Source organism: Chrysemys picta, chromosome 1 (assembly GCF_011386835.1).
Source record: "Chrysemys picta bellii isolate R12L10 chromosome 1, ASM1138683v2, whole genome shotgun sequence".
In the NCBI taxonomy this organism is placed as follows: Eukaryota; Metazoa; Chordata; order Testudines; family Emydidae; genus Chrysemys; species Chrysemys picta.
In genome coordinates, this window is record NC_088791.1 from 94,477,842 (window position 1) to 94,503,472 (window position 25,631).

General features: G+C 46.2%; 2 protein-coding genes across 4 annotated transcripts in view; both read left to right on the top strand.

Annotated features, from left to right (window-relative positions):
• The window catches only part of DMC1 (DNA meiotic recombinase 1), a 43,995-nt gene extending 22,729 nt beyond the window's left edge, over positions 1-21,266 (top strand). For all 3 annotated transcript variants that reach the window (XM_065581019.1, XM_065581012.1, XM_065581024.1), the window contains 5 exons: positions 6,066-6,139; positions 6,260-6,374; positions 7,243-7,303; positions 11,129-11,245; positions 20,383-21,266. In XM_065581019.1, the coding sequence (XP_065437091.1) occupies positions 6,066-6,139; positions 6,260-6,374; positions 7,243-7,303; positions 11,129-11,245; positions 20,383-20,452 (437 nt within the window). In that variant the 3' untranslated portion in view covers positions 20,453-21,266. The remainder of the gene's footprint in view (positions 1-6,065; positions 6,140-6,259; positions 6,375-7,242; positions 7,304-11,128; positions 11,246-20,382) is intronic.
• Positions 11,255-18,226, top strand: LOC135980804 (myb/SANT-like DNA-binding domain-containing protein 1). Its single transcript, XM_065581025.1, has 2 exons — positions 11,255-16,683; positions 17,670-18,226. The coding sequence occupies exons 1-2, from the start codon at positions 16,107-16,109 to the stop codon at positions 17,798-17,800; spliced, it is 708 nt and encodes a 235-aa protein (XP_065437097.1). The 5' UTR covers positions 11,255-16,106; the 3' UTR covers positions 17,801-18,226.
• Positions 21,267-25,631: the final 4,365 nt, after the last annotated feature.

The window sequence follows — 25,631 nt, forward strand, 5'->3', positions numbered from 1 at the left end:
CATGTAGAAGTTCTGGAAGCAAATGGTTACATATAAAATGAAATCTTAATATGCATTCTAGAACCTAGATTTAATTACCTAGATACTCTGATGTCTTAAGCATAATGCTCACCCAAAGTCCTTGCAGCGTTTTACAGCCAGGCTTGGCTGTGAGCTTCCTTTCATGAGACAGACATGCTTGTCTCCTAGTTGGCCCATTGTGTTCCTTTGCCTCCTAAGATATACAAGTTCCATCCTTTGTTTTCATTCATGTCCAGGACACCCCCTGCTGTTTTGGTTCTTCCTGTAGATTTTGTCTCTTGTAGATTTCACACCCTTTCAATTGTCACCTGTCTCAGTATGCAAATAGACCTCCATTGTGATGCAGAGAATACACAGTACACATATGACCAGACCGCGAGATAAGCAACTGTTACTTCTTGCCTCAAAGGAGTACATCTGAGCATGTCACATCTTGGTGACTGGCCTTAACTCTAGTACCTTAAGAATGTAACTTTCAGTATAGATACATAATTTCTTAAATATTATCCATACATACAATTTGCTGTAATGATGATGACCAGTGATTATGGTGGCTCTTAGTATCGACTTCACATGCTACCCTTTGGTGTAGTATTGTGCATATATCTGACAGCGGGGAGATCTGCAAAACCCCATGCACCCCCATGCCCTCTGCCAGTTGACACCAAGAGGTTCCTGCATCAGAGAGCCCTCCACTGTTCTGTTGTTGAGTTGATCAGACATCCACATCCCCATATAAAAATTGGCTTGGGGCCAGAATTTGCCAATTTACTCCTGGATTTCAGTATATCAGCCATGTTGTGATATTTCTCCAGAAGCCTTATAGTAGGCCTTGAGGAGCCTCTTGGAGCTATGCAGAGACCTATCTCATCACCCCCTGGGGAGAAACATCAATGCAGGAAGCTCTTGTGGCTAGTCTCCAGAATAAAAATCTTTCTGTAGACATGGCTAAATAGATGTCCATGAGGGGCAACAGCTAATAGTGCAGGATAAAGAGCAAACAACTCGGGAGAATGTACATTAAAACCAAGGATACTAAGAAAAGGTCCAGCAATGGAAAAGTCTCCTGTCCTTTTTATGAGGAGTTGGACAGGGTTTTGATCAATGACACCACTGCACAAACCAAGAAGTTTGCTGCTCCACCTCCCCCTAGAACAAGCACCAAGAGTCATTGGAGGATGAACACGAGGAGGTCAGTAAAGAACTGTCCCAAGAAAGCCAGGATCTTTTCGGGATTCAAGACCCTGACGATGGCTGGATAGAAAGCAAGGCTGATTCCTGCCATGCAAGAATGAGCCCAATTTCCAGCCAGAAATTCAAAATGGTACTGAGGAGGTAGATCCAATCAAGGGAACATGAGCATGTAAGTATTCATATCTAAAATTTATTATTATTATTATTTTGTTATGCTATAGTGCTGTGCTAGCTTCTGTTCCAGGTGCCCCATGGCTGCAGTCATCTTTGACAGATGTTTATCCAGCCCCCTGCCTCCCTAAGCCGAAGCTGCCTGTTCCCCCCAATCTCCCCCATACACTTCTTCAAAATGGCAGCTGCTCCAGCTGGGCATTCAGACTCAGTGTCATGCTAAAGTCCCAACCATCAACCAATTTGAAGCCCACGCCATGGAGGACACAAGACTATTAACCTATTTTCACTTCCCGGCATCTATCCTTCCTTGCGAAATCCCTCCCTCCCCCTAGTTCTATTCACCAGCTCAACATGTCTGCTGGCAGTATGGTGCAACCTCAGCCTGTACCCAAACTACCTAATGCAGCTGATGCAAATAATGAAAACATTCAATTGTGTGAAATTCAACAGTTTATTGAGAGACTGGTTGCAGAAAAAGAAGTTTGGTTAGTATTCTCACTTTACATGAGGTAGATGTGGACATTACATGGCAAGACTACAGCTCCCACTCAGTTATAAATGTCCTGTAGCACACATTTTTATAGGAAAAGAGCTTTGCCTTAGGGACAGCAAAGTTCTTAGTGGCTTTTCACAGGCTTACATAGAGAAAGACTGGCAATAATTAATACTTCACACAATCATTGCAGAACTCTATCTGTTTTTCTCTGCACTTTCGCCATGTCTGCAGGAGAGAGAAAACAGAATCTAAGACTAAGAAGTGTCTCAGTTTTAGTCCAGACATGAAGGATAGCTACACAGTCATTTCCCCCAGTATAGATTGCAATGCCCTTCCACTCCTGCAACACTTCTGGGGCAGACCCCCTTGGTGAATAACTTCACAGTGTACCTGGTGGATCTGCCCTTTTCCTTTTTGAATAAGGCCATTCTCTGCCTCTTAGTCACCACCTCAGTGTCAAGTCATAAAGAATCAGGACAGCCTAAAGGGGATGTAGAGAGGATTACTATCCCAATCTCCCCCGAATTCCTCCTGCCAACCTCTCAACACCAGATGGCCCAAGAACAAGAAGATACAGAATTGAGGCATATACTCACCTGTGACTTGAATGCCCCCCGCCCGTGTTGTGTTCTGCCCTCCACTGCACTGTGTAATTTTGAATTTTGGTTTAATTATTGTTTTAATTAAAGGTTTATTTCTGGTTGCTATGTAATAGATTGTATAATAATAAAAATGGTTAACTATTCATAAAGAGTTGTCAATGCATTTTAAAATAGAAAATCCCTACATTTTAAATACTAGGGTTTTACAAAAATATTGAGTCACAGACACAAGGTAAAATAAGGATTGCCACAGTGGTCCACTTTCATTGCCCATAAACAAGACTGCATTGCCCACAATTCATCCCACCCAACCCTGTCCGCGGGTTAACAGCTGGATGTACAGCTGTACATTTTCAGGCCTCAGACTCAAAGTAAGAACAGTAGGCATCCCTGGCAGTATTGCCCTGTTTCCATTTTCTATTGGATTCCTTGTTGACTGTTCAAACTTCTGAGCAAGTCTCTCCACCTCAGCCTCCCACCCATCATTAAGGCTTTCTCCCTTACTCTCACAGATATTGTGCAAATACAACATGGAGCTATCACCTTTCTGCAGCTTCCAACCTACTCCACAAACAATACCACTGTCCTTTCAGATGGGCAAATGCACACTCCACTGCCATTCTGTAACTACTGAGGCATAGGCACTGTCTTTATGAGTGGCCAGGGGGTGCTTGACCCCCACTCTGCCCCAGGCCCCACTCTGTCCCTTCCCCCAACCCCCACCCCACCCGCCTCTTCCTGCCCCCTCCCCGAGCACTCTTGCTCCTCCTGCACGCCACTAAACAGCTGATCTGCGGTGGGTGGGAGGCGCTGAGGGATAGGGGGAGCAGCTGATTGGCGGTGCTGCCAGTGGTGCTGAGCACCCACTATTTTTTTCTGTGGGTGCTCCAGCCCCGGAGCACACATGAAATTGGAGCCTATGTACTGATGTGTCTATGACTCTGTGATAAACAGTTTCTTCCTTCTGTACAAGCGGCCTGTGAATAGCTTCATTAACCAGGGTACCAGAGGATAAACCAGGTCTCCCAGGATAATTGGAGTAGTCTCATGTCCATAGTGATCCTGGGGGCAAACAGTCCTTTATTCATGAAGGTAAATAAAGCTGAATTCCAAAAGGTCCTATCATTGTGGACCCTTCCAGACTGCATTTATGTTTGTAAACCTGCCTCCATGGTCAACCAGCCCTTGGAACACTATGAAGGAATATCTCTTTTTATTTATAAATTCTGAGCCCTGGAGTGGGGGGGGATACACAAATAATAGGCACATGGGTCTCATCAGTTGCTCCAATACAGTGTGGGAACCCCATATATGCAAAGTCATCAATAATCTCTTGAGCATTACCAAGCTTTATAACCTGGTGGAACAGTACCTTATTCAGGGCATCACATACCTGCATTATAATAGCCCCAACAGTAGATCTCCCTACACCAAATTGGTTGGCTATGGATGGTAACATTTGGGGGTGACCAGCTTCAAGGTGTCAGTGGCGACTTGCTTTTCCATGTATCAGAGGGGTAGCCGTGTTAGTCTGAATCTATAAAAAGCAACAGAGGGTCCTGTGGCACCTTTAAGACTAACAGAAGTATTGGAGCATAAGCTTTCGTGGGTGAATGCCCACTTGCGTCTGATGAAGTGGGCATTCACCCACGAAAGCTTATGCTCCAATACTTCTGTTAGTCTTAAAGGTGCCACAGGACCCTCTGTTGCTTGTTTCTCCATGAATATGGGATGCTGCATGTTGGTAAACTGCTTTTGCAGCTCCAGGGCTCGTTCAGCACATACTTCAAAAAAGGTTGCCTTCCCCATCCTGAAATTCTCTTGCCACTGCAGGTTATCTCAGGTCTGCCAAACAGTCCTTTTCCACCAATTGACATTGGTTTTCCGAGCCCAGAAACAATGCTGCATGTTGTGAAGCTGCTCCAGGAACAGCTCCTGTAGTAGCAGTTGCTTGATGTCATCCTCTTCTTCCTTGTCCTGCTTATGGAATTATTTTAAAATTTAAACCTGCCTGGCTTCCCCCATGCCTCCTACAGTGCACAGCAAGAAAAATCCCAGAATGCACGCTGCTCAACAAAGTACCCTCTGAGAATGCCATGCACTTAGTATGCAGCAAGCTGCCGCCAGGTGTATGCAATGATGAGAGTTGAAAGATGGTCCAGCCATCCTGTGTGCATGCTATTAGTGTGGCTTGCATATTGTGTGTTAAGTAATGTGCACCAAATCAATCTGGTTTAAACCCTCTGTGTAGAAATGCCTTAGTGAACTCCATATCTTATAACATTTGTGTACCACCATGGTATCTGAATTTGCTTTCTTTGAAGCACTATGGAAACTGTATATTGGTGGAGACTAATTGTGAGTGCTTGAATGTAAGTGGGCAGTATAAACAACATTGAGAAAGTCTGTCGTTTTGTGAATGGAACCTTATAGGCATGATCCCATGCACTACGTGGCAAGGCCTCTATATCCTGCAGCACTGTGGTGCAACAGACTCAAAATTCTGTGGCAGCTTCAGGTAAATTTTTAAAATGGAAATTTTTATTAAGTTAAATATGAAAATGAATAATGCAGTTAGTATAATATTCCTTGTGTTAATGAATTTGATAGTCAATTTATTTCACTTTCTCCCTCCATTTGCACTGTTCTGCAAAATCGTGTCCTGATGCATAGTAGAAATTGTCTTGGGGAAGTTGAAGGTTTTGGTAGCTGGATAGGGAGCGTTTGGAACCTGCGGAGGCATGAGAGGCAGTTGTAGATTGTGGGGGGTAATCACATTAGTTGGAATTGCTACTAAAACTATTAGCAGTGAAATACTAAACAATGTTGACATTTAAATTGTCATCTTAGGTTTCATAGTTAATTTCATATGAATGATGCAATTCACGCCTCTCAACTGCACTGATTTACGTTTTTTAAATTGTTTTGTATTTTTTTCAACCATAAACACTAAGAACTTAATGTTTCAAGAATGAAAACTGATATGATGCAGTTCCATGCATGTGGTGGGCTCTATAGAAAATTCTGCAGCCATGGAATACATAGGGCATAGCTTATGAACACTCATTTACTGTCCTTTGCCTCCACCTTAAGAGTTAGGCCAGGTCTACACTAGGAGTGCTTTGACAGTATCGCTATGCTGGTATACTGTCATGGCAAGATGCTCCTAGTGCGGACACAGCTTTTACTGGCAAAATTGAATTTTTGGTGGGATAGCTTATACTGGGTCCCCTGAGCAAAACAAGCTATACTGGCCAAAGTAACACTCAGGGCTGACACAGCAACGCCAGCAAAAGTTTGTACGTAGTCCTGGCCCTAGTGCAGACATCACTTACACTGACAAAACATGTTTTTGCCAGTATAGCTGATACTGGTTCCGTGAATGAAATAATGCTGATATAACTGTGTCCACACTAGGGTTTTTGCCGGCATAAAAATGTTGCCAAAAAAAGCCCAACACCCCTAACTGACATTACTACATCTGCAAAAGTTTCTAGTGTAAACCTGGCCTTAGTGTTACCTCATGTCTTGGTTCCTTCTGGGTCTTAATTTCATTCTCCAACTGTACTTCCCACCAGGTGAACATCAGATGGAGTTGCTTGACTATGTAGCAGCCAAATTCCATGAGGAAGCCGGCATCTTCAAGCTATTGGTATGAGCCTTTTGGTCATTTTACTCTTCTGCATCAGCTTAATGCTTTCAGGATAATTTTCTCTTTTCCTCCTTCCTTTTCTTTCACTACATTTATTTATTTTGTATCTTTACCATGCAGATCATTGACTCCATAATGGCGCTCTTCCGTGTAGATTTCAGTGGCCGTGGGGAGCTGGCTGAACGGCAACAGAAACTTGCTCAGATGCTATCAAGGCTCCAGAAAATCTCAGAAGGTAGGGGGGACCTTGCACAAAAAGTGAAAAATATATTGGAACTACTGTGAAAAGGCAGTTGTTGGTAGCCCAGCATTATCACATGGTAGCCCCAATGAATTTAATGGTAGACATTACCCAATGAATCTTTCCTTGCTTTACACAACCACCACAACCACAACCTACTAACAAAAATATGATACTTAGTTAGAAATCATGTGTCTTCAGTTTGACCAATTGGCCTCCAAGATTCTTCAACATTGTGAAGCGTCTCAGAATTCTTCTTTGTATTTCAGTAGCATGTAGAAGCCCCAGTTGAGAGAATTGGAACATTGTTCAGCATAGTAAGAGATAGTTCTTGCCTTGAAGAATTTACAATAGACAAGAAAGACAAATGGTGGAAGGAAAAACAGAAGCAGAAGGGGTAAAGTCACTTTCCCATTGTCACAGTCTACCAGCAATATTGGGATGTTGTGATGGTTTATTACTGGCTGAGTAGGAAGTTACATTTCCCCCCATTTTTTGAATGTTTCACTACAACTGGTGAAGGGAGTGGCAGAGGTTCTTTCCATACAATAAATTTAAAAAAGTTGACCATTTTAAAAAGAAAAGGCTTCTAGGATGGGTTTTCCAAAGGAGCTCAGTGCTGGTCTAACTCTGCTCCCACTGAGTTCAAATGGAAGAAGAATTAAGCCAGCTCTGATCGCTTTTAAAAATTCCATCCCTAATTAGTCCAGGCCATCAGAAAGATAGGCAGAAGTGTTCTGTTGTTTGTGATATGGGTGCTGGACCCGTCAGTCAGAAACTGTCTCCCTTGTGCCACTCATGGGATAATATGCATGGATTCTAGTTTGAATTCTTTAGGTCTTTATATTGTTCTTAATTGCAGAATATAATGTGGCTGTATTTGTGTCCAATCAGATGACTGCTGATCCAGGAGCAACTATGACGTAAGCCACTTGCTCTTTTCTTTTAAACTTCTCTTGCATTACACACTTAATAGATATAGGAAATGGAGTTTTGTCAGGAAGGGCAAGCACAGGCGTGAAGATGCACCCTACATCTTTAAACAGGTTTAGTACTGGGCTGTGATTTGTTGAGGCCATGTCTACACTAGCAAGCTTACAGCGGCACAGTTGTATCAATGCAGCTGCGCTGCTATAAGATTGCTTGTGTAGCCGCTCTATGCCGATGGGAGAGAGCTCTCCTGTCAACATAATAAAATCACCTCAATAAGAAGATCTTTCGCTGACGCGGCGCTGTGCACACTACCACTTATGCCAGTGAAACTTATGTCGCTCAGGGATGTGTTTTCCACACCTCTGAGCAACATAACATTTTACTGACATAAGTGGTAGTGTAAACATGGCCTGAGAGGTACTGGTTGCATTGATAACAAGACACTTTAAGTTTGGGTGTGAATGCACTCTTCAGTTAACATAACTGTTAGGTGAGTTATCAGAAGCTCCCCACCTAAGACAAAAGGTGGCTGTGGAACATGCCCAGAAGTGCAGACTAATTGTGAGCGTAGGGGTTTTACTGAGTACTGCTTAGTGTATGTGTGTGTGTGTGTGTGGGGGGGGGGAGAGAATGGAAACAAGGTGCGTGAGGTAATATCTTTTATTGGACCAACTTCTGTTGGTGAGAGAGACAAACTTTCGAGCTTACACAAGAGCTCTTTGTCAGGTCTGGGAAATGTACTCGGGGTATCACAACTAAATACAAAGACAAATACCATAAATCCAGTGCCTCTATTCAATTCATGATTTTTAGCATCTAGTAAAGTTATGAATTTAAGCTCCCAGGCTCATCTTTTGAAGGTGTTGTGCAGGTTTCCTTTGAGGATGGGGACTGATAGTTCAAACATAGAGTGATCACTTTGTAAAAAGTGTTCACCCACAGGCGATAGGCTATTTTTGTCTTTTATCATTTTTCTCTGTGAGTTCATTCAAGAGTGTAGTGATTGTCTGGTTTCACACACACAGTTGTTATTGGGGCATTTAGTGCACTGGATGAGATACACCATAAATTGTGATAAGTATGTGTAGGACCCATGGATCTTGAAAGGTGTGTTGTGGGGGGTCATTATAGCAGTGGATATATGTTTGCAGGTTTTGCATCTGTTGTTCTGGCAGGGCCTGGTGCTGCTTTGAGTTGGTGTGTCCTTGTCTGTGGGGAGTTTGCTTCTGATGATGAGCTTGGAGAGGTTGGAGGTGTTGTTAGAAGGCCAGAAGAGAGGGTCCAGTAAAGATTTCTTTCAGGATAGGGTCCCCATCGAGTATGGTTGTTGTAGTTTGATGATACTCTGTATGGTTCCCAGTGTGGGATGGTAGGTGACAACTAGGAGTGTGCAGTCGGAGGGGATTTTATTTATGTATTGAAGCAGATTTTCTTGGGGTATTTGGGTGGCCAGTTCCATGATTCGATCTATTTCTCTGGTGGAGTGTCCTTGTTTTGGTGAAGGTAGTTTTGAGTGTGTTAATGTGTATTGGTGAAGGTGGTTTTGAGTGTGTTAATGTGTATATCCCGGACTTTCTCCTCAGAGCATATTCTGAGGTATCTGAGTGCCTGGCTGTAGATAACAGATTACTTGGTATGTTTGGGGTGGTTACAGGATCTATGAAGATAAGTGTGGTGATCCATGGCTTTCTTGTATATAGCTGTCTGTAGGGTTCCATTGTTGAAACTGATCATGGGGTCCAGCAAGTTGATGCTAGTGGGGGAGTGTTCCAGAGAGAGTTTAATGGACAGGTAGTGGTTGTTGAAGTTGTCGTGGAAATCTGTGAGGGAGTTTAAATTGTGTGTCCAGAGGATGAAAATATCATCAATGTATGTCAGGCATATCATTAGTTTCGTGGTGCATTTGTCCAGAAATTCTTGTTCAACGTGGCCTATGACGTGGTATATTGGGGAGCCATCCTAGTAACCATGGTTTGGACAAAGAATTTGTTGTTAAGTGTAAAATTATTATGGGTGAGGATGTAATGTAAGAGTTTGGTGATGTATTTGGGGTGAATATCTGAGGGTTGTCCATTGTCTTGTAAATATTTGAGTCAGATAGCTATGTGAGGGAAGGCAGAACATTCAGCAACTGAGAACAGAGAAGAACCAAGAGAGAGACAGAGGCAAAAAGCAAGAAATTGGAGCAGTAGCCTGCAAGCACTGTATACGAACCTGGAAAAAAGCTAGAGACAGGGCCAGTGCTACCATTAAGGCAAACTAGGCAGTTGCCTAGGGCGCCAAGATTTGGGGGCCCCCAAGATTTGGGGGCCAAAAAGCGGTGCCCCCAATTTTTTTTTACAGCATTCCTGGGCTGGGCTGCTGGCGGCGCGCTGACACGTGCGGCTCAGACTCCCTCTCCCAGCGCAGCGACCGCTCCAGTTCTCCCGCCTCCCAGGCTTGCGGTGCCAATCAGCTGTTTGGCGCCGCAAGCCTGGGAGGGGAGGAGAATTAGAGCGGGGGCGGCGTGCTCGGGGAGGAGGCGGAGCAGAGGTGAGCTGGGGTGAGGAGCTGCTGCACGGCTCCCCGGGGGGGGAGCTACCGTGGGGGAGGGGAGGGTTGCCGCAGAGCTGGGGGGGGGGGGGCGGCGCTCAAGGTGGAAGTTTCGCCTAGGGCGCGAAACTTCCTTGCACCAGCCCTGGCTAGAGAGAGAGCTTTTAGGTTTGGTGTTGGCTAAGGAGGCTTGTGGCTGTAAGCTAAGAAAGTGCTCCATTTGTTCTTTGTTTGTCCAGCATTTGGAGAAGCAGGATTTTGTATGTTACTTGTAAACAGTGATGAGCTGCCAAAAATTAACAACCAGTTCCCTCCTCCTCACCCCAGGAGGGGGTCGTGGCCCCCCTCCACTCCCTGGGACCCTTGCCCCATCCACCTCCCTTTCCTGTCCCCTGACTGCCCCCTGCCGCCCCATCCAACCCCTCCTCTCATTCCTGATGGCCCCCGGGGACCCACCACTGCTTGTAAATAAACAAGATTGCATCAAAGAAAATACCAGATGCCACCAATTTCTACTTCCAGCTGAGGCAACCCCAGGCCCTGAACTTTGACTAGCCACTCAGGTCAAAAAGGGGCAACAGATCATTCACAAATTACACTCATGGGTTTCTCTGAGTCTTTAAATTGTCCATGCCCTGTCTGTCATGACGGTCACTTTCACCATGGGTTGAACTTAGAAAACATATCACAAGAAATGTTGACAATTTTGAGCAAAATTGTTGTGGAACCAGTTTAGGTGCAAAGGTTAAGGGTGGGATTTCTCAAAACATTCAGTGTTGGCCTAACTTTGCGCCTGTTGGAGTCCATGTGAGCAGAGTTCGGCCAACACTGAGCCCTTTTGAAAACCACACCTAAGAGCATACATGTAGTAAAAACTTAGACCTGGTCCACACTAGGAAATTAGGTTGGTATAACTACATTGCCCCAGGATTGTGAAAAATTCACATTCCTGAGCGATGCAGTTAAATTGACATAACCTTGGTGTAGACAGTGCTAGATGGATGGGATAATTCTCCTGTCTCACGGAGCTGGAGTATCTATGCCAACGGGAGAACCTCCTCTGTTGGCACAGGAAGTGTCTTCACTGAAGCACTACAGTGGAGCAACTGCAGCGGGGAAGCTGCGCCACTGCATTGTTTTAAGTATAGACAACCCCTTAGCTACATCCTCTTGTTACACATCCATTCATCTGAGATCATCACGCCTTGTCTGACGACTTATCATGATTGTTAGCCTATGGAATTCACCAAGAGAAACTTGATAATTATTTTTTGTTAATTTAGTTTTCAGGCAGACCCTAAGAAGCCCATTGGTGGCCACATCCTTGCTCATGCTTCAACCACAAGAATTAGTTTGCGGAAGGGAAGGGGAGAGTTGCGTATTGCCAAGATATATGACAGGTAAACACTTCTCTTTTGTGGGACAGGAGCTATGTTGGGTGGATGGTTAATGGCTGACATAGCTCATACTACTGGAACATGATAGCATCGTAGCTGGTTGCTGAGTTCCAAATGAATCCTGCTTCTGAATGATATCTTGAGAAAACAATGCACAAGAAAATTAAGTAGGAGACCTAGGTTGAAATTCTTTACTTGTGACCTAAGTCACAAGTAAAAGAAATTAGAGGGGTCTCATCATAATTGCCAGTAGACATTTGTCTCTATTAGAAAACTACTAAACATTTTGGTATAATTGGCAGTCTCTGCCCAGAGGAGGTCCAGGACTGGAACAATAAGGAGTTCTGTGGATTAGGATTTAAATCAGATCACCTGTGAAGGGGGCAGGTCAGGACTGAGGCCATGTCTACACTACGTATTTTGCTTGACACAAGTTATGTCGGTGAACAGTCACCAAAGTTTGTATATTGGTTAGGCATGTGCATACTTGGCTGCTTGTGCTGGTGCTGAACATACTCACCAGGAGTGCTCGTGTCAAAGTAAAGTGCAGTGCACCGCCAGTAAGTATCGCTGTGTGTCTTATGCCACCATCTGGGGCAATGCCTTTTGGGATATTTTTGCAATGTTTTGTGGATAATAATGACTCACCCAAGGATCTCTGGGAGCTAAGGATCAAGTTCCCAGCATGCCACTTTATCCATCCCATAATGCCATTCATATCCCATAATTTTCATGCTGTTTTTTATAAATCCTACAGACCCCCATGGGACTTTTCAGTCTCTGTCATCTCTGACAGAAGTACAGCGCCTGCAGAGCTCTGTACTATTCTCAAGAACATTGCAAATACAGGACCACACAATTCTGGTGTCCTTGTGCTGGAGGGTGGGGCAAGCTTGGCACATAGATCCAGGAATGTGCCCTTTTGCATCCAAAAGTTCTGCAGTCACTGCTCACTGTCCCAAACGTGCACTACAATGGGATCCAGTTAGTGCTTGTTTCTCGGGCCCAGAAGCAGCATGCCACGATCTGCGGCTTCTCCATTTACACCCACCAACAACCTTGAATTGTCTTTGGCTACATCCCTAAGCAAACTGTCCTAAAGGAAATCCTCATGTCCCCAGTTGTTGCGGTATTTCCAGAGGGTCTTCAAATACAGGAGAATTGTGCAGTCCTGAATTTGGGTGTTTTTCTGAAGGTATGAATTCTGTGGTGCTTAATGTGCATTTATAAGTACTGTTTGCTTTGACTGCCGTTATGAATTCTGCAATATTTGTTGTAAACTAATAAAGTTCCAAAAATAGAACTTACTGAGTGGGGAAAAAAGCAGTGCAGAAAATCAATGTGCAGATAAAACCATAGGCAATGTTATACACATTTTTTACATAATTAATGGGGTGAAAATTTAAAATGAGAAAGAAGGTAAATATTTATGTCCATTTGAGTAAACAAATGTAGTCTGTTATGGCTACATGTACACCAGCCGTGGTTCTCACAGGTCAATGTATGTGAAGCTGTGGTTTTCCTTGCAGACCCCCAGCGTGAACTGGTAGGTAGGCTAATGTCGCGCCCCATGATGCCATGTCATATGTTTGAGGGTCCAGGGAGCAGTGACCATGGAATTCTCCAAGCCTGCAAAGGGTGGAGAATCCAGGATTTTTGAACCTGTATGTCAACTAGGGTCGGCAGTGTTTGGCTTTGCTGCCTGAGAAGACCCATTATGTACTGGTGCATTTCCTGCTCCTTGTCCTATGAGGAAGCTTGGTCCTTTTCCCTGTCCTCTCCATAGTGTTGGTGATATTGGCCCTTCAAGTTCCTTGCAACACTGGCTTGCAGGATCCTGCATAAGTGTCTTCTCTAGTCCTCTTCTTCCTCCTCCTCATCAGGGTCAGGCATTCTCCGGGCGTGGAGGGAGCACCACTCAGGGCTGTCACACCAGAAGCTGCGATAAAAACAGGCAAATGTACCATTGAATTTACAGTCACAAGGGACAGGGAAAGATACATTTTCCAAACTCCCTTCCCTTATTGTGATAAACACTTTTAATAAGAAATGCTTATGGACACTTCAGCTTTGGAGTGCTGGGAAAAACACTGCTCTCCAGCCCCACCTGTGGTAAGTAAGGTCCACCAAAGACAAAGAGGGAAGGATTTGCTGTTGTGTAAAGCTATAAAAATTCGGTACCTATTCGTTGGGTACGAATATAGCGTAATGGTACTGAACACTGGCACTATTTTTCACAGGCTGTAGTGATTTCTCACTTCTGAGGGTCACAAGCACATAGAGAACACAGCTGCTACTGGTGTCCCAAAGCCACCCAGGACCATATGCTGCTAGCCTGTTCACTGCAGTGGTATCAGCCAAACTCATCACAGAGTGGCATGGGAAAGCAGCCTACTGTGGAGGAAGAAATAAGGCAGCCAAGTCCCGACTGCCCTAGCCCCAGCAGCACTGAAGAGGAGCAGCCTGCCTGGGCTGGGGCCAAGGGGGAAAGAGCAAGCAGGAGGGGGCTTTGGGGAGGAGTGTGGGCGGGGCCAAGCAAGGCTGTTTGGGGAGGCACAGCCTTCCCCAGCCTATTGGATGCGCCACCCATGTTGCACAGCCTCTTCTCCTCACAGGCCCAGGAGATCCAGTGCCTACTGTCTGTTCCAGGCAGAAGTACGTCTAGTGCATAGAGCTGGTGTAGTTGGTTGGGCGGTTGCACACAAGGGAGAGCTGCTAGGTTTGCTGTTCAAGCTGGGCAATCAGAAAATGGTATTTAAAAAAAAATACTCAGGGAGCTTTAAAAGGGGGGCTGGTTTCCAGTCTCTGTGACCCTCTGGCAGTGGTGCCGGGACCAGAGGGGGCCACACCCGCTCACCTTTTAACACGAGTGTAGTAGCCTCAGGCAGGCAGAGCAGGAGCTGCGCTTTGCGGCGGGGAGCTTATAAGGTAATCAACTCCCCTGCCACGAAGCACAGCCCCTGCCAGTGGCGCCAGCCTCTTCCCAGTGTGTATGTGTGTGTGTGTGGGGGGTGGTTAGGTGAACTTTAGCCCCCGCTAACCACAGAGCCCTGCCCTCTGCTCCCACCCTTCCCCCTGAGGCCCTGGCCAGGTTGGAAGCTGAAACCCGGCTGTGCTAAGAGTCACCCAAGGAGCCCAGGCTGCTGTGGGCAGCCTCAGATCCTCCACCTGCCCTGAGCAGCATGTCCTGGGGTCGGGGACATGATCTGGGGGCTGCTCTCAGGCACCCTGGCTCCCTGCCCAGGGCAGGTGGAGGGTCTGGAGCTCCCACAGCATCCTGGACTCTCTGGGCAGCGGGTCGCATAGGCTGGCAAAGGCTGTGCCTCCCTAAACAGCCAGGCAAGGCTCTGCTCCCTGCATGCAGCCGTGCCGCAGCTCCAGTCCTGCTCCAGCCCCCCAGTGCTCCATCTGGGGCTAGGGAGGCTGCGGCCGGCTGCCATGCCCTCCCGTGCTCTGGAGCTGGGGCCGTGTGCCTCCTGCTCTCCGGAGCTGGGGCGGTTGGGGCCATCCACCTTCCTGTGCTCCGGGGTTGGGGGCGGCGGGGAGACTGCGGCTGCACGCCGCCCGCCTTCCCGGCGCTCCGGGGCTGGGGGGCTAGCCCGGGGCAAGACTGGGCTGGTTGCTGCGGGCATGCTCTAGGCTCTGGCGGGGGTGGAATGGGTGGGGCCTCAGGTGGAAAGGGCAGGGGCTGGAGGCTACCCTCCCCAGCTGTGGTTCATGCGCCGCCCATGCTGAGTAGCTCTTATCACTGCCTGGATCTGGCTGGCCAGGGGTCGGGATCTCAGGGGAAGAGGAGGAGCAGGGGCGTAGCCACAGTGTCGGTGGCCACCCCACTTCTATACAGGTTCCAGAGCTTCTTCCTCCTCTGCAGTGGAACTTACAGTTGTGACTAGAGCAGTCACTGTTGCAGGGAATGCGGCATTGCGGGACAGCTGCTCTAGACTGTTAGGGTTGACATAGGTCATGTAGTGTCTATATTAGCGCTGTGTTGACCTCAGTAGGTCAACCCACGGCTCTGTGCCATTTGGGGAGGTGATTTTACTGCAGTGCCGTAATGAGTAGCTTATGTGAGCTGGAGATAAATTTGAGTTAACACAAGCACTAATAGGTTAATGCAAGGTGACTTACATTGACCTAACTTTGTAGTGTAGTCCAGGCCCTAGTTGTATTGGCAGAGCTGTGTAGAGATTCAAGGTGGTTATGTGGCAAACCTAGGAAATGGAGGGAAAGCTTCCAGAGCCAAAACTGTTTGGTTCTGCCACATCACTTAAAAAAAATTGGAAACCACTCCAAACAGGAGATCTAAACAAAAATATATTCACTTGTGTGTGCAATTCACTCCAGTCTTTATTTTTGAAATGTTTAAAAGAAAATTAAGTGGTGAATGGACTTGCTGTTTATCCTCTGCACAGGGGTGGATTTCGCACTTTTTGGTAATAAATCCTGATGGACAATTTCTATAATTTACAACTAAGGCCTGGTCTACACTAGGAGGTTATGTCGAATTTAGCAGCGTTAAATCAAATTAACTCTGCACCCGTCCACACAACGAAGCTATTTAGTTCGACATAGAGGTCTCTTAAATTCCATTTCTGTACTCCTCTCCAACGAGGGGAGTAGCGCTAAATTCGACATGGCCATGTTGAATTAGGGTAGGTGTGGATGGAAATCGACGCTAATAGCTCCAGGAGCTATCCCACAGTGCACCACTCTGTTGACGCTCTGGACAGCAGTCCGAGTTCGGATGCTCTGACCAGCCACACAGGAAAAGCCCCGGGAAAATTTGAATTCCTTTTCCTGTCTGGGCAGTTTGAATCTCATTTCCTGTTTGGACATCGTGGCGAGCTCAGCAGCACTGGCAACGATGCAGAGTTCTCCAGCAGAGGTGACCATGCAATCTCAGAATAGAAAGAGGGCCCCAGCATGGACTGATCGGGAAGTCTTGGATCTGATCGCTGTGTGGGGCGATGAGTCCGTGCTTTCGGAGCTGCGATCGAAAAGACGGAATGCAAAGATCTACGAGAAGATCTCAAAAGCCATGACAGAGAGAGGATACAGCCGGGATGCAACGCAGTGCTGCGTGAAAATCAAGGAGCTGAGACAAGCGTACCAGAAGACCAAAGAGTCAAACGGATGCTCCGGATCCCAGCCCCAGACATGCCGTTTCTACAAGGCACTGCATTCCATTCTACGTGCGGCCGCCACCACTACCCCACCACTGACCGTGGACTCTGAGGATGAGATATTGTCGACGGCCGCTTCCTCGGAGATGTTAGCGGACGGGGAAGATGAGGAAGGTGAGGAGGAGGACGAGGCAGTCGACAGCGCTTACAATGCTGATTTCCCAGACAGCCAGGATCTCTTCATCACCCTCACAGAGATCCCCTACCAACCGTCCCCAGGCGTTAACCCAGACCCTGAATCAGGGGAAGGATCAGTCGGTAAGTGTTTTAAACATGTAAACATTTATTTTGAACAGAACAGGAATATTAACAATGGGGTTTTCATGATTTGTTTGCCCTAGGCGCTTAATGTTTTAGTCCTTGCCAGTGCAACTACTGCAAAAGAATCTAACAATGTCCGGTTTATCATGATTAGTTTGCCCTAGGCGCTCTACTTTTTAGTCCTTGGCAGTGCAGCTACTGGAAAAGGTCTATATGTCCGGGGATAGAGCTGAAATCCTCATGGGACATCTCCACGAAGCTCTCCTGGAAGTAATTGGAAAGCCTTTGCATGAGGTTCCTGGGGAGAGCGGCCTTATTGTGTCCTCCGTGGTAGGAAACTTTTCCTCGCCAGGCTATCATCAAGTACTCTGGGATCATTGCCTTGCAGAGCATGGCGGCATACGGCCCTGGTTTTTGCTGGCTTTCACGCAGCAAGCGTTTTTTCTCGGTCTCAGAAATTCTCAGCAGAGTGATGTCGCTCATGGAGACCTGCTTAGAATTAGGGTAATGTTACTATTGGGACTGCTTGCCTGTTCCTTTACAGAACTGTCACCGGCAGTTTACAGCCACGCGGTGGAGGCAGGAGAGGGGCAGCATACAGGGATCTTTCCCGGGGACAGCCGCGAGGGGGTGGGACGGGCAGAGTTCATGCTTGCCGGATTGCCGGCAGCAGGAACTGGCCAACGATAGGAGCATTGCTTTGAACGTGAAAGGAGGGCACTGCTATAATTTAAGTTTTAAGCAGCCAAAAGACTACGGCTTACCATGTCAGCCTGTTACCCGAATTCCGCTGTCCTGCCCCGCTTGTCTGATCTCCACTGCAAGACCCCAGGCACAGAATGCGAAGGTCGAAAATTCGACCTTGTCCTGAGTGCGCATGTGATAGGTGCTGTGCATGGTCTTGTTCACAGAGAAAGACTATGTTCATTGTTCACAAAAAATTATCTTTGTGAGGAATTCACTCCCTTTTTCCCATTCCACAGCTGCGACTGTCTCCCGACCTACCCTGGCATCCCCCTCGCAGAGGCTGGCGCAGATTAGGTGGAGAAAGAAAAGGACACGGGATGACATGTTCTCAGAACTTATGGGCTGCTCCCGAGCCGATGTGGCCTAGCAGACCCAGTGGAGGGAGAACATGTTGCAATACCAGCGAGCATACAGCGAACAGGAAGAGAGGTGACAGCAGGAAGACCAGCAGGCGACTCAAATGCTGCTTGGACTAATGAGGGAGCAAACGGACATGCTCCGGCGCCTTGTGGATGTTCTGCAGGACCGGAGGCAGGAGGACAGAGCCCCGCTGCAGTCTATCTCTAACCGCCCTCCCCCGCCACAAACTCCATACCCCCCTCACCCAAAGTCCCAAGAAGGAGGGGCGGCAGGGGCCGTGAAAACTGTCACTCCACCCCTGCAGACTGCTGGTACCAGAAGGCTCTCATTCCCAAAAATTTGATAAGTCCTTTCCTTCCCGCCTCACCCAAGCCCCCGTCCCAGTTTCATCCCCTAACTGTGTAGTTGCTAATAAAAGATACGTTTCTGTTAATTACTGTTTCCATCATGTTCTTTTAGGGGACAGTGTGTTTGAAGGGGGAGAAGGGGGTTGGTAATTGGAGAGGGCAGTCACCTTTACCAGGGTACAGACACGGGGGCAGGTTCAGCAGAAGGTCACACACACAGTGCAGTCATTAGGCACCCTGGTCAGTCTGGGAGGTGGTTTTCATGTTCGGGGGGGGGGGGGGGGGGGCATGTGACTTTGTGGCGGGGGAGGGCGGATAGAGATCTTATGCAGCGGTCCTTATCCTGGATCACAGAGCCACGCAGCAGGGGACCTGTAACCGTCCTCCCCCGCCACAAAGTGGGGGGACGGGGTGAACGGGGTATGTAGCTGGAGAGGATAGTCAACAGTAAGTGGGTAAAGAAACGGGGGCAGGTTCAGTTTCTCTTTAAACAAACTTAATAGTCACAGGTTATCCTGCTCACTGAGGAACCTCTTCTAATCGCCCGGCTGTCTGGCTGGGCGTAATCAGCAGCCAGGCTATTTGCCTCAACCTCCCACCCTGCCATAAAGGTCTCCCCCTTGCTCTCACAGAGATTGTGGAGCACACAGCAAGCTGCAATAACAATGGGGATATTGGTTTCGCTGAGATCAGAGCGAGTCAGTAAGCTTCTCCATCTCCCCTTGAGATGTCCAAAAGCACACTCCACCACCATTCTGCACTTGCTCAGACGGTAGTTGAAGAGTTCTTTTTCAGTGTCCAGGGCGCCTGTATAGGGCTTCATGAGCCAGGGCATTAGCGGGTAGGCTGGTCCCCGAGGATCACTATAGGCATCTCCACATCCCCAACAGTTATTTTCTGGTCCGGGAAGTAAATACCTTCCTGCAGCCGTCTAAACAGACCAGAGTTCCTGAAAACACGAGCGTCATGAACCTTGCCCGGCCATCCTACGTTGATGTTTGTAAAACGTCCCCTAGGATCCACCAGTGCTTGCAGCACCATTGAAAAATAGCCCTTTCGGTTAATGTACTGGCTGGCCTGGTGGTCCGGTCCCAGGATAGGGATGTGAGTTCCATCTATAGCCCCACCGCAGTTTGGGAATCCCATCGCGGCGAAGCCATCTATGATGACCTGGACATTTCCAAGGGTCACTACCTTTGACAGCAGTAGCTCAACGATTGCGTTGGCTACTTGCATCACAGCAACCCCCACGGTAGATTTGCCGACGCCAAAGTGATTCGCGACTGACCGGTAGCTGTCTGGCGTTGCAAGCTTCCAGAGGGCTATGGCCACTCGCTTCTGGACAGTCAGGGCTGCTCGCATCCGGGTGTCCTTGCGCTTCAGGGCAGGAGACAGCAACTCACAAAGTTCCAGGAAAGTTCCCTTCTGCATACGAAAGTTTCGCAGCCACTGTGATTCATCCCAGACCTGCAGCACTATGCGGTCCCACCAGTCCGTGCTTGTTTCCCGGGCCCAGAATCGCCGTTCCACAGCATCAACATGACCCATTGCCACCATGATGTTCACGGCGCGGGGTCCGGTGCTTTGTGAGAGGTCTGTGCCACTCTCAGACTTCATGTCCTCACCGCGCTGCCGTAGCTTCCTTGCCCGATTTCTCAGCATCTGCCTCTGGAAAAGGTGGATGATAAGGTGCGAGGTGTTGACAACGGCCATAACTGCAGCGATGGTCGCAGCAGGCTCCATGCTCGCGGTGCTGTGGCGTCCGTGCTGTCAATCACCAGAAAAGTGAACGAACTGATTGCCTGCCGGCGCTTTCAGGGAGGGAGGGGCAGGAGTGACGATTGGATGACAAACAGTTACCCAAAACCACCCTCGACACATTTTTTTCCCCAGCAGGCATTGGGAGCTCGACCCAGAATTCCAATGGGCAGCGGGGGACTGCGGGAACTGTGGGGATAGCTGCCCACAGTGCACCGCTTCCAATGTCGACGCTTGCCCCGTTAGTGTGGACTCACAAAGTCGAATTACTGTCCTTAGTGTGGATACACACGTTCGACTTTGTAATATCGATTCCACATATTCGATTTAAGTACAATCGAACTACTCTCGTAGTGTAGACATACCCTAAGAATAAGAGTTTTGAGGTATTCTACCTAGTTTGAATTGATAAAATCTTGGATACTGCATCATGACTACATTTTACACAGAGAACAACCATTTTCTTGCTTCTTTCTTTTCCCAGCCCTGAGATGCCTGAAAATGAAGCTACGTTTGCAATAACCGCTGGAGGGATTGGGGATGCCAAAGAGTAGATGGAAAACTGATGCAAATCTGCATTTGAAAACAGCCCATGCACCTCAGATGAAGCCATGGTATCCAAGGTCTGACTCCTTGGTTACTTAGTGTTTTTCATGCACAGTTTGGAAAGTTTAGAATTAGAAGAATGCTGTGAAGAGCTTTTTAGGTATCATATTTCAATAATCTTAACAGTTCCTGGTTCACCTTAGTGCTATTTTAAAATGATCTTTCAAGCAGCCAGAAGTTGAAAAAGCACAGAAATGTGACTTATTCAAGAAATAGCTTCCTTGTGGTTCAGGAGAAGCAAAGCTGTTTTGTCACATGGGCTTAATGTGCACTTTTTATAGTTTCTTGGGAAAGGAATGTCTTTGGAATAGAATATAATGGCATGGAATGGAACAGCATTGAAACACAGTTTTTAAAAAATAATGAGTAGACAGAGGGAAAGTGCAGTGAAAGAGAGACAAGAATAGGTGAACTTGCTAATGTTTCATTGACAGTAGAGGAATGATAGTTGCTTGAAAAGATTTTTAGAAATCTTGATTAGATTATTTATTTGTTTTTAAAGTGCCTGTATTTCTGTTTTGGAATATTTAAAGCTGTTGTCTATTTTTTTATATCTATGAAAAATGCTAACTTAAAACATCTCTCTTCTTTATGCTTGTGTGCAATACAGCCAACACATAGTTTGAGTGAAACCCTGGTTCTGTGAGTAGTCTCGCTGATTTTGTTGTGAAAATTTGCATGAGTAAACTAATGGGATATAGCCTAACATTATAATACTTCAAATATTTTTTAAAAATAAAGAAACAGTATATGTTTAACACTTGGGGGAGGGGCAGAGTCTTCAATTTTTCGTCTTACTTCAGCTGTTATCTATGAGAATCCCAGGCTGCAGAGATCCTCCCTGCAACTGAGGAGAGCCGGATGGGGTGGGACTAACTGGTGCCTGACAACGCTATTAAGATTGGTCAATGAGACAAAAGCAACACAGTATGCTCCCTTCTTCTCCACTTGCCCTAAGCCAGTGGTTTCCAAACTTTTTCAGAGTAAAGAACATTTTAATAAGCAAGATTATCTTGTGGACCACCTCTCTTCCCATTCACAATCACATAATATCCCTGTGGCAATAACAGCAATTGCTCTCTTAGAAAATATTAGGAAGGTATATATTTTTACCACCTTGCAATACAATACAAAGAAGAGACTCAGCACCAGGTGACAAGTTAGTGATAACAAATCTCATGAAACACAAGATAGAGGACTTCATGGAGCCTATGGGACACCTCCTTGAGCACAAAGCTGCAGAGAGTCCACTCTAGACAATCTCTCTCTTAAAATGTGGACCAAAACAGGAAAAAATTTGAGAGCCATTGGATTACAGGGTTTGGTCCTGTGTTTGGATCAAAGGTTGGCAAAATATAAGCTCTTGATATCCATATGAAACTCTAGTGATCAGCCTAATTAAATGTATCTGTTAAAGTATAAACTTAAATGCAAAACAGTCAATTCATTTATAGTGCATAAACAAGCAATGAAAGATGCTTCAGTACATGAGAAAATAATATTTTCTCACAGTCTCATGGATGGCCCACAAAGAACACACGTCAACACATTCTTCTAAGAGGAAATAGACAAAATATAATACAACTTTCCCCCTCCCCTTGGCTTGCATTCTCTTCCTCCCTCCCCTCCTACTACTCTCTCCTGCTTTTTCCCTGTGAGGGATGCAGAAGTTTCTTGTTCACTTTCCTCCTTCAACTTCTCCAGTTGCCCTAGTGACTGCATCCAGTCACATTTTCTGATCTTCCTCATGCCCATACTCATCTCCTCCCTTACTCTTAACTTCTTGCTCTCCTCTGGCTTTTTCCTCTCACAATACTAACACGCTTCAGTCTCTTCCATCTTAAACAAACCCACCCTTGACCCAATTTACCTCTCCAACTACTGCCCCATTTCCCTCCTGTGACCCAGTGTGCATAGGCTAGCCCTCACTGAAAATGCCAAGATCAGGGCAGGCTGCAAAAAGGAGAGCAGATTCTCCCCAAACTGGTGGTTAACCCTGAAGTTAGACCCACCAACCAGTCAAAAATTGTGCTCCTGATCCCCCATACTGGTTATCAAGAAGCTGAAAAAAGAAATCACATGGCCCCCTTTATTGCATTCCAGTTCTCTGGCTCCCAATTAGCACATAGGTCCAGTAAGGTGAGGAGTTATTTAAAAACGCTGCTCACTATACAAAATGTTCTTCTGAACCCCACAGGGTTCACATTGCCAGGTCAATATTAGTTTGGATATTACCCAAAATACCACGCTGCCAGCCAATCTTTTAGTATTTAAAACTAAAGGTTTGTTAGAAAAGAAAAGGAAAGAACAAGAAGAGAGTTGTTAAATGGTAAAGCAATCAGATACATATATGTCTCCAGATCCATATATCCATTTCTTAGCAGTATTGGTGAGTTTGCTGGCTTGAAAGTCCCTCTGGAACACATCCAAAGCTTGGATGGGTCATTCAGTCCTTTGTTCAGAGCTTCAGTTTGTAGAGAAGTTACTCCAGAGGAAAGAAGCAGGATTGAAAACAAAATGGAGAATGATGCAGCTGCCTTTTCATATCTTTTGCCATGTGGCTTGTACATCCTTTGTCCCAAACACAAGCTTCACAGCACATGGCATGGAAAAGCCTTAGAGTTCTCTGTTCACAGGCATGCCCCTACAAGTCTTGCTGATTCATAAGGTGAAGCCTCTGGCTTCCTTCAATGGGTTCATTGTCACTGATTGCCCTTGATGGGCAATGGAACAGGATAGGCAGTGCTGATGCATTTCTGTCTGGGGGTGTCACCCAGATACACAGCACAAGTTTGAAATACAAATATACCACACATATTTATAACTTACAATACAAAGATGATACAAACATATAAAAAAGATTATCATACTTGGCAAATCATAACATTTTCACTGATACCTTACATGGTGTGACGGGTTGGATCACAGAAACCCCCTTGAGAGCTGCCACTTGATGTGCCAAGACTACCTCTGTTCCTGCTTTCCCTGCCAGCTCAGGACAAGCACCTTCACGCTTTCTTTCATGCTGCCCCTCATGCTTGGGAGGAGCTCCCCATAAACATCTGAAAAATTAACAGATTATCCCTCTTCAAATCCCTCCTTAAAACTCTCCTTTGCCATGGTGCCAACAAAAAAATTGGCAATGGTTAGGTAGCTGGTGTCTATCACCCACCATCATGCTGACCAGTATTGTCTCATTGTTTCCCCCCATTTGTGTCCATCTGTTGTCTCTTGTCTTATCCTTAGCTTGTAAGCTCCTGGGGACAGGGACTGTCTTTTTGTTCTGTGTTTGTACAGTGCCTGGCACAATGGGGTCAGGGTCCAGGTGCACAACTAGGGCTTCCAGGCACTCCAAATAGTAAATAATAATAATAAACACATTAAAATGGTGCTCAGATTAAATTAACTCTTGTTTATTAAACAGAGCTGAAATTAGTTTAAGTGTTAAACAGGAAATGGAAACATTTTTAACTCGTATTTGTATATGCAGCCACTGAGTAAAAATGATGGTGTGCATGCTACATCTCTTGTCCATTTTCACAAAGATAATGGTAGTAATCCCAGTGTTCTGGCCATATTCTAAATCAGGTGGATAGCTGAAGTTCCCCTGTAGTTTCAAATGGACACATTTTTATTTACATTCCACCTGAAAGTTGTATTTTTATGCAGTTAAATAAAGCTGTGTTCCTTCACCAGAGGTGATGGCATTTGAGAGGTGTATGAACTGTGAGGCCTGGATATAGTTTGTATGGGCCAGATCCTTTCCTCTGTGAGGGGAAAAAGCTTGCGTAGGGCACAAAAATTATGCAAGGCTTCCCCTTTGGAGCTTCTGTTCTGCTGCTCACAGTTGAGGTATTGTGGGATGATACTGGTGCAGAGCGGCGACAACTCCTAGCCCTGCACCCTGCCTTCAGACAGTGTGTTTCCAAAGGATTGGAATGACACTGCAGAGCTGACATTACCTTACCTCTTTCCACTTCCCCCACCGCTCAGATCAGTGGAGTTTCATGCCTTCCAATCGTGGAAACATAGAAAAGATTTGGGCCATGTAAAGCACTTTGAAATCCTTCAGCACAAAAGGACCAGAGGAATACAATATACAGAGCCAAATTCGCTTTACATTTACAGTACAAACCTATGAAATCCTATTGATACCAGTGGAGTTACATAGATGTAATAGAAGGCAGAATTTTGCCAAATCTTATTACAAGGTTGTGGAAAACTTTAAAATATTGTCCTTAGTCATACTTTTAAAAATGTAAATTTTTTAATTGCAACAGAACACTTAAAGCACACAATATACTATCACACAAAATAACATTGTTTGCCCTCTTGTTGTAGCCATGTTGTCCTGAGAGAGACAAGAGGAGGTAATATCTTGTATTGGACCCAGCTTCTGCTGGTATAAGACAAACTTTCAAGCTCCACAGAGCTCTAATTCAGGTCTGGGCAGCAGAAGTGCTTTAAATGCTTCTGTAGTTTGGGTTTTTGTACAGTTCGCAAGGAATCTCCTTCCCATTGAAGGGGCTGTAACGACTTCACGCAAATAATTACATGAATTGAGCTAAATTTCCTTTCCCCTTCTATTTACTGGAAATAACGAGAGAGTAAATTATCATGGCGGCGGCTGCTACTGTCCCTGTGCTGTGTGTGCACTGCGGCAAGATCGCCTTTATGGCATCTGTTACACCGCAACCCCTTGTGTGCTCCAGCAGACACTGGGCTTAACTGTTGTGACTGAGGGAGATTCCTTGGGCGGCGGAGTTAAATTGCACACTGAGGCCCTAAACTCTGCAGCTTGCCACCGAGAAGAATTATTGTCTTTCCTGCCTATCGCCACCTCCCACACATGCAGTTGCTGTTAAGGCAAAAGGCCTTATTCTCCAAGCACAATACGCTAGAGAATGCACGTAATTTTGCACACACCCCTCCCCCACGCCAGCTGAGCAAAAAGCAACTGAAGAATTTAACGCAAAATGGAAGGCTCTTCCTTCCCTAACCCCAGCTCGGAACAAGCGACAGCTACGAAACTTTCGTATAATATTTACGTAATATGCCGCTTGGCCAGGGTTTTCCTCACAGTTCGTAGGTGGGTTACATGATCGGCATTTTGCGCAGTCGAATTTC

Bases quoted from the DNA above. Each gene is read 5' to 3' on its own strand.
- LOC135980804 (XM_065581025.1), top strand. From the start codon at position 16,107: ATGCAGAGTTCTCCAGCAGAGGTGACCATGCAATCTCAGAATAGAAAG. The intron at 16,684-17,669 runs GTAAGTGTTTTA...CCCATTCCACAG, and splicing joins ATCAGGGGAAGGATCAGTCG to CTGCGACTGTCTCCCGACCT.